This window comes from Pleuronectes platessa, chromosome 7 (genome assembly GCF_947347685.1).
Source record: "Pleuronectes platessa chromosome 7, fPlePla1.1, whole genome shotgun sequence".
NCBI lineage: Eukaryota > Metazoa > Chordata > Actinopteri > Pleuronectiformes > Pleuronectidae > Pleuronectes > Pleuronectes platessa.
Window position 1 is genome coordinate 1,399,628 of NC_070632.1, and position 8,863 is coordinate 1,408,490.

The 8,863-nt window shown below is 47.6% G+C and overlaps 2 protein-coding genes across 17 annotated transcripts in view; both read right to left on the bottom strand.

Moving 5' to 3' along the window:
• Positions 1-5,667, bottom strand: part of LOC128444281 (NLR family CARD domain-containing protein 3-like) — a 32,446-nt gene extending 26,779 nt beyond the window's left edge. Inside the window, exons 1-2 of the mRNA XM_053426677.1 lie at positions 5,579-5,667; positions 4,125-4,403 (exon numbers count right to left, since the gene is read on the bottom strand). The gene's annotated coding sequence lies outside the window, so the exon portion shown is untranslated. The remainder of the gene's footprint in view (positions 1-4,124; positions 4,404-5,578) is intronic.
• Positions 1-8,863, bottom strand: part of LOC128444272 (NACHT, LRR and PYD domains-containing protein 12-like) — a 38,440-nt gene that overhangs the window by 10,662 nt on the left and 18,915 nt on the right. For 9 of the 16 annotated variants that reach the window (XR_008339124.1, XR_008339125.1, XM_053426650.1 and 6 more), the window contains 4 exons: positions 3,699-3,818; positions 3,044-3,246; positions 961-2,815; positions 196-369 (listed from right to left, as the gene is read on the bottom strand). The exons of 3 other annotated variants lie outside the window; for them this stretch is intronic. Coding sequence is in view for 11 of the 13 variants with exons in the window: in XM_053426650.1 (XP_053282625.1) it covers positions 196-369; positions 961-2,815; positions 3,044-3,246; positions 3,699-3,818 (2,352 nt within the window). In the remaining 2 variants the exon portion in view is untranslated. Of the gene's footprint in view, positions 1-195; positions 370-960; positions 2,816-3,043; positions 3,247-3,698; positions 3,819-3,918; positions 4,054-8,863 lie in introns of all 16 variants that reach the window. 4 more of the 16 variants (XM_053426654.1, XM_053426659.1, XM_053426651.1 and 1 more) reach the window with 3 other exon arrangements.

Below are 8,863 nucleotides of genomic sequence, written 5' to 3' on the forward strand. Positions count from 1 at the left end.
TTATTTACTGACACTTTCTTAGTGATCAGGAGCAGGTGAGTGCAGGTGAATGGAGTTGATGAGGTGGACGTGACTGACAGGCTGGGTGAGTGACAGATGACTGAGGGACAGTGAGCAGAGCAGAACTGAGACAATTTAAATTAATAATGACCCAATAAGAAAGAAAGTCTGAAAAGTGAAGAAGGATTTATGGACCTCAGAGTCTCCAGTCGACAGTTTGGACTCTCCAGTCCAGAACACAGCAGCTTCACTCCTGAATCCTGCAGCTTGTTTCTACTCAGATCCAGTTCTCTCAGATGTGAGGGGTCTGACTTCAGAGCTGAGGCCACGACTTCCCAGTGAGTCTTTGAGAGTCCACAACCATAGAGTCTGTAATTAAAGAAAATATCAAATCTGTGAGAATTAAATCAGAAAACACAACATTCATACAAAACGTGATCATGTGACCCTCACCCTGGTAAATCCCCTCCTTGTTAAAAACTCCTCAAGAGAATCCTTTCAGATTTGGTTCAAGCGTTCATTCAGACTAACAGAGGAACTCATTACATTCAGGTGGTCAGAGGTCAAAGGTCAAGGTTACAGAACATGTTCATGACCTCTTGAACATGATGTCTCAAGTCTGTCTTCAGGGGATTTCTTCACATTTTGACTCAAAGACAAACTGATTAGATTTCAGTGGTCAAAGGTCACAGTGACCTCATATTGTTGTTAAGTCAACATGTCAGGAACCTGGAGGGACGGACACTGCACTGGTTGGAGGTGGAGGACAAACACTGTGCTAGCTACTTGCTCAGATAGATATAGATATCTATATAGATATATAGATATCTATATCTATATAGATATATATACACAGAATGTACAATAATCTCCCTTGCACCCCACATGGTCGTATGTGTGTATTTGAAGAACGACTCATCTCCACTGATTGAACATGTTATTGATCATGTCTGGACTCACAGAGCCTTCCTGCAGTTCCTCACAGCTGGGATCAGTCTCAGTCGACCCTGGTCTGTTGTGTTGAACTCCCTCAGGTTCAACTCATCCAGAACCTCCTCTGACATCTGCAGCATGTAGGCCAGAGCTGAGCAGTGGATCTCAGAGAGTTTCTCCTTTGATCTGTTCTCTGACGTCAGGAACTGTTTCATCTGCTGATGAACTGAGTGGTCGTTCATCTCAGTCAGACAGTGGAAGATGTTGATGCTTCTGTCAGGAGAAATGTCATCACTCTTCATCTTCTTCAGGTTGTAGATGATTCTCTGGATGATCTCTGGATTGTTCTCTCTCCGACCCAGCAGGCCTCCTAAGACTCTCTGGATGAACTTTGGATTGTTCTCTCTCTGACCTAGCAGGCCTCCTAAGACTCTCTGGTTGGACTCCAGACTGAGGCCGTGAAGGAAGCGAACAAACAGGTCCAGATGACCATTTCTACTGGTGAGGGATTTCTCCATGGTTCTCTTCAGGAGGTCATCCAGGGAAAAGGTTCTGTCTCTGTTCCCATATGTTCCCAATAAGTTGTTAAGTTCTTCTGTGTTCCTCTCGGTGTAACAGTGGAACATGTAGACTGCAGCCAGAAACTCCTGAACGCTCAGATGAACAAAGCAGTAGACTGATTTCTGGAAGATCACACACTCTCTTCTGAAGATCTCAGTACAAACTCCTGAGTACACCGAGGCCTCTGTGACATTAAGACCACACTGCTCCAGGTCTTCTTGGTAGAACATGATGTTTCCTTCCTCCAGATGTTTAAGTGCCAGCCTCCCCAGCTTCAGGAGAACGTCCCTGTCAGCCTCCGTCAGCTGCTGTGGAGTCGTCTCATGTCCCTCACCGTACTTGTTGTTCTTCCTCTTTGTCTGAACCAGCAGGAAGTGTGAGTACAGGTCAGTCAGGGTCTTGGGCAGCTCTCCTCTCTGGTCTGTGGTCAACATGTGCTCCAGAACTGTAGCACTGATCCAGCAGAAGACTGGGATTTGACACATGATGTGGAGGCTCCTGGACGTCTTGATGTGTGAGATGATTCTGCTGCACAGCTCTTCATCACTGAACCTCCTCCTGAAGTACTCCTCCTTGTGGGCCTCAGTGAAGCCTCGTACTTCTGTGACCCTGTCAACACATGCAGGAGGGATCTGATTGGCCGCCGCAGGTCTGGAGGTTATCCAGACGAGAGCCGAGGGAAGCAGATTCCCCCGGATGAGGTTTGTCAGCAGCACGTTGACTGATGACCTCTGTGTGACCTCAGACACAAGCTCCCTGTGGTTGAAGTCCAGAGAAGGTCTGCTTTCATCCAGGCCGTCAAAGATGAACAAAGGTTTACAGACAGCGAGCGTCTCTGCAGTGAGCTTCTGTAACGCTGGATGGAAAACATGGAGCAGCGTGAGAAGACTGTGCTGCTGGTCCTTCACCAGGTTCAGCTCCCTGAACGAAAGCACAGCCAGCAGACCCACATCCTGGTTCTCTAAACCCTCTGCCCAGTCCAGAGTGAACTTCTGCACCGAGAAGGTTTTTCCAACGCCAGCGACGCCGTTGGTCAGGACGACTCTGATGCTGCTCTGCTGGTCAGTGGAGGCTTTAAAGATGTCGTGGACCTTGATGGGAGTGTCCTGGAGGATCTTCATCTTGGAAGCCTTCTCAAGCTGCCTCACCTCATGTTGAGTATTAACCTCTTCACTCTGTCCCTCTGTGATGTAGAGCTCAGTGTAGATCCTGTTGAGGAGGGTTCTACTTCCTGTTGCATCACTTCCTTCAGTCACATGTTCACATCTCCTCCTCACACTGAGCTTATGTTCATCTGAAACCTCCTGCAGACCACGATCTGCTGAAAGACAAGAAACAATGTGAGAGACAGAGAATCTGAGAATCTGCTGATTGTTTTCATCAGATACAGAAAAACTACAGAAAATAAAAGCTTTTTAACTTTGTGCTTTTCTAACGATGTTAAATGTTGATGCTGTATGAAGGAACAAAATAAAACCACATGTGCTGTTGTCAGAAGTGAAGACATCAGCAGACACATGTACAGTGCTGCTCTGACCGGCTGTCTGACCTCCAGCTCCTGTTCTGGATCTTTGTCCACACTGGGGACAGGAGGAGTCTCCTGAAGAACCAGACTGGTCCCAGTATGAGGTGATGCACTGTCTGCAGAACCAGTGTCCACAGCTGGTGGAGACTGGATCCTTCAGGACGTCCTGACACGAAGCACAGCAGGACGACTGCTCCTCCTCAGAAACATGACTCCTCTTCCTCTCCCTGTGAAGACATGTCCTGATAACTCACATGTCACAGTCACAGGATGTCATCACTTCTGTCAAGGAGGTTTTGTGTTCACCCAGTATGTTTGTGTGTTGGTTGGTTCGTTAGTGGGATTATAAAAAACAACAGATTACCAGTGAACTTGGTGGAAGGTTGTGGTCTGTGAACCAGATCGGGGGGGGGGGGGGGTCCTCTTTCACAGACATGTTCAGAGGACTGATGTTTACCAGTGTGTGGAATTTGGTGCAGATCCAAATCAAAATGAGTCTCTAGTGGATTTCAAAGTGGTTTCATAAGGAGCGTGTTGGTTCTTGGTGGAGGTCTGAGCTCTTTGAGTGATTCTGAGAGATTAGTCACCAACTTCAATGAAGCTGTGTCCTAATGCAGGGGCCACACTAGAGGAAACTAGATCCTCTTCAGAGCAGGTCCCAGTAGAAACAGTCTCTTACTCTGTGTGTGAGGGTCCAGGTTCTTTACTGAAGTTCAGAGGCTCAAACATGGACCAGTCACTCTTCAGAGACAGACAGCTGGACCCTGGAGACTCTGCTCTCAGTCTGTGGTCCTGACCTCTGCAAACACAAACATGTTTTTATTCAGAACACATCATTCACTGGTTCATTCTGTGAGGATTCAGTTTGGAGCTTCACATGTTTGTAGCAGGTCTCTTACTTTGTGGTTGAGGGTCCAGGTTCATTACTGAAGAATATAGGAGGTTCCATGGACATGTCACTCTTCAGAGACAGACAGCTGAACCCTGGAGACTCTGCTCTGTCCTCTTCCTCCTCATAAACACTCATCTTCAGTCTGAGAGGAAAAACACTGTGAGCTCAAACACACACAATGAAGCCAGGTGGTAAACTCAGTGTTTCTTTAACCTGAGACAGTTGAAGGTTTAATGTGTTGGACTCAGCCAATCACAGCGTCGAGTCAAACTGTTGATTTACTGACAGAAGTTCATCCTGAATCTTCTTCTCTCTAAAGTCCATGAGTAGAAAACTGACCCAGAGTCAGTGACAGTGAAATAATATGAATGAATAATATAAATGTAGCTGAACACTCACCAGCCTCAGACTTCACGTCTCCTCCGTCTGCTCCTTGAAGTGAGAACCAGTCTGAACACTTTCACTGGAGGCTCCTCCCCCTCTCTGCAGGTACTGGAAATCACATGACTCTGGGTGTGACTGTGTGTGTGACTGTGTGTGTGTGTGTGTGTATGTGTGTGTGTGTGTGTTGTGTTCACATGAAGCTGAACCTAACCCATGTTTCCTCCTGTGATCTGAAGGTTGTCATATTTGGTGTTGGAGCTGAATGTGTGACTCCATCTGCAGAACTCTGCCACGTCAGGTCACATTTATACATCATCGTGAATATTAATTATTAGTTACATGTCAGAACTGATAAGATGAACATACCAGGTATTTACAAGCAAATCCACCCACTGTAATAAGTATGAGGTCTAGATCTCATCAGTGTAGATCAGCAATACATAAATACATGTAGAACAACTACAAGTTTACATGAGGCAGAGAGAGAGAGAGACAGAGAGGGGGAGAGAGAGAGGAGGAGAGAGAGAGAGAGAGACAGAGAGAGAGAGAGAGACAGGGAGAGAGAGAGAAAGAGAGAGAGAGAGAGAGAGAGAGAGAGAGAGAGAGGGATTTTGATTTTTCACAAACACTTTATTTACATATTCTTCATTTTTACAAAACACTTGCTTACAACATTATTCAATAAATACACAAAGATGTAAAAATACTCAGTCTGTTAAAGAGTGTGTAGAGGACAGCTCATTGTTGGTGACGGTGCAGAGGATGTCATTAAAACACACAATTCTCTTAAAAGACTCGAGATCAGATATCATTGTGTAAAAAATTAGTTCGAGTCGGAGTCTTTAGAGGTTTACCACCCACACCCCCCCCCCGCTTCCTGCCCGTCTCTGTTCTCTACCCTGTTCTTCCTACTAATGTAAATGTCCATCTTGGCCTCACCTGAGAGGTGGTTCAGGATTTGCCACTTATCTTTATCTGTTTTGTTGTAGGCAGCTCCCATGATAAAAACCTTCTCAGTAAAAGTGACGTTAAAATCACTAAAAACCGCAGTTAAAAGAGTGAAGAAACTTGAAAGTCTCTTGCACTCAGTAAAAACGTGATAAATAGTTTCACGCAGGTCACAAAATGGACACTTGCTAAAAACGGTTGGATTAACTCTGTTAATTAGTCCTTTGAAGTCTCTTTGATCCAGACCTGCTGTTCACATCTGTCTCTGGATCCAGTGAAAAACACTGACTGTAAAATAATATGAATGAATAATATAAATGTAGCTGAACACTCACCAGCCTCAGACTTCACGTCTCCTCCGTCTGCTCCAAGGTACCTTGAAGTGAGAACGAGTCTGAACACTTTCACTTTCACTGGAGGCTCCTCCCCCTCTCTGCAGTTACTGGAATTCACATGACTCTGTGTGTGTGTGTGTGTGTGTGTTGTGTTCACATGAAGCTAACCCTAACCCATTTTTCCTCCTGTGATTTGAAGGTTGTTATATTTTGTGTTGGAGCTGAATGTGTGACTCCATCTGCAGAACTCTGCCACGTCAGGTCACATTCATACATCGTCCTGAATATTAATTATTAGTTACATGTCAGAACTGATAAGATGCACATACCAGGTATTTACAAGCAAATCCACCCACTGTAATAAGTATGAGGTCTAGATCTCATCAGTGTAGATCAGCAATACATAAATACATGTAGAACAACTCAGGTTTACATGAGGCAGAGAGAGAGAGAGGGGGGAGAGAGAGAGAGAGGGGGGGGAAGAGAGAGCGAGAGAGAGAGAGAGAGCTATCGTAGTGATGTCCACATCTTCTCCAAACAGGCCGATCGCTCTGATCCCAAGTTGATGAAGTTGACGGAGGACTTCCTGCTCGGCCTCGTTCAACCTGAACCGTTCACGTCTGGAGACGACGGGTCCACGAGTCAGTTTAATAAAAACCAAACAAACCAAATACAAGTGGACAGTGGACATGAAGCTGCTGGACGTCAAAGAACAGATTCGATTCAGAGCCGTTTAAAAAGTCTCTTTAATTTACATGTTCACAGAAGTTTTCATGAAGGTTTTCTGTTGATTCTCAGCTTGTAACATTTCATCTTTTTAATATTAACTAACAGGGATGTTTCACTGAGAGCATCAGATTTTAATCTCCACAGAAGATAAGAGATCAAACTTCTATCTGCTCAATGAGTTTTGTAAAGTTCTTCTTTGACAGACCAGTGGCTCAGCGGATCAGCTGGCCAGTCTGTCGTTCAGGTAGTTGGACGTCTTTGCGTCCTGCAGCATGGTTTTGGTGACGTGGTCCAGTTTCTGCTGGTAGGCCAGTCTGTAGCGGCTGTACACGTCCTCGCAGTGCGTCAGCAGGCGCTTCACGTGCACAGTGACGCTGCTGGGAGCGCCCTCCAGTCTGAAACCACAAAGACACACAACGTGAGCTGAGGTCAGAAGGTCGTCTCATGAAGGACCAGGTCGGCGTCTCACTTCTTGAAAATGTCCTCGAACAGGCTGGAGGTCAGCGGGCGGTGGCGTTTCAGCTCCTCCAGGTAAACGAAGTCTCCTTTCAGAATCACCTTCTGGAACAGAACCTCGGCCCAGTCGGGACTGACGCCGTACGCCTCCGACACCACAAACACCTGCCGCACAAAACACACAACTTCTGTTGGAGCTGCGGCTCCTTCCACATCGTGCACTTTACTTCTCAAGAGTCTTCTAACGGTCAGAAGACTCCACGCTGCGTCACCACATCACCACACTCACACAATGTGTTTTCTAAACATCAACAGACTGAAGGTTGTGAAAGTGTTTCAGTGAAGCAGGAACAGGAAGTGACCTGGTAGCATCGCGGCAGCTGGACGAGCGTGTTCAGCAGCACCGCAGGTCGCAGGTTGATGACACGTACGTCTGAGCCCTGGTTCAGGAAGTGGAGCTGAAGAGCGACTAGCTTAGCTGTGAGGACACAGCGAGTCGCCTGACGCACACACGAGTCCTAGAAACACACACACACACACACACACACACACACACACACACACACACAGACACACACACACAGTTAATAACTCTCTGTAGACATTTTACACCAGGGCCACGTTCCATTCAGCTGCTTCTGTTCTTTGAATCTTTTCCACTCATCCCCTCGTGTCTGACCTGATGTAGTCTCCAGGGTTTTCCTTGCCCCCCATCATGGTGTAGGTCTTCCCTGATCCGGATTGTCCGTAGGCCAGAATGCAGACGTTATATCCGTCCACGCAGGACGTCCACACCGGCAGAGCTCCTGCAAACACCTCCTGCTGCAGACGAGAAGCAACGAGAAGAAGAAGAAGAAGACGAAGAAGAAGATGGATGAAGGTAGAACAAGCTCCATCTGTGATGTTCTGATGACCGCGGGTTTGATACCTGCGAGCTGCTCTGAGAATAGACTTTGTCAAACTGGAACTTCTTCCTGCTTCCTTTCTGAACGACCACCACTTCCTGTTCGTCCGTTCTCTCCACGCAGGAGCTGGAGGCGGAGCTTCTCCTGCAGCGACAGAACACCCGGATGTTTCCCTGCAGCTCCAGAAGCTTGTTGTGAAGGCTCCTCCTTTCCCCCGCCTCCCTCCTGTAGAGCGACCGCAGCTCCTCCACCTCCCCGGCCGCCTCCTGCTCCACCTGGGCCAACTCCCCCGTGGCGCCCTTCAGCTGCTCCAGCCGGTTCCTCATGTCGTCCATCGCCTGATGAACCGTGGAGCCGAGCTGCTTGTTGGAGATGTTGAGCTCACGCGTCACGCGGCTCAGCCGGCGGAGATGTTCTGGGTCCACAGCAGGTTGGGTGACTGGTCCGGTGGGGGGGACAGCAGGAGCGTGAGGGTTCAGGAGAGATCTGATCCTCTCTCGGGCCTCCTGCTGGCCGGCCTCCTGCTCAGCCAGGTTCTGGTTCAGGTGCTGGACCACGTCGCCCAGGTAGTGGACCTCTCTGGCCAGGAAGCTGTTCCTCTGGAAGAGATGGTCCACTTCCTTCTCTTTGGTCTGGAGCTGCAGCCTCAGACCCTCGAGGAGCCGGTCCCGCTCCAGCAGCGCCCTGCAGGACCAAAGATAACTCATCTGAACTGAAGGGGACACGTGCATTCTGTAGCTTTAAGAACTTTCTACAACACAAAACATGGAATTTCTGCCACAAGAACAGATTCAACCAGTAAAACACTGAATGAAGCAGCTTCACGAGAGCTCAGCTGGATTCTCTGATCATTCAAGATCCTGACGTTGGTGTGAGGTCAAAGGTCAGTGTGACCTGATAACACATTCAACATGATTCAGGTTGTCACTCACAGATGAACTGATCACAGGTCAGAGGTCACAGTGACGTCATGTGAGTCTAGAGACACAACCACAGTGAGATGTTTCTAGTTGAACTAAACCAGTTCCAGTGTGAATGGTCTCTGACCTGAAGGAGTTGAGGTCGGTGTAGTCCTGGTCTCCGCTGGGAGGCGCCTGCAAGAACTGAGAGGTCGAGGACAGATCTGTTCAGTTTAAATAACAATAAAAACAATATTTCAAACAGCTGCTCACAGTCACAGCTGGACCCAGGACAC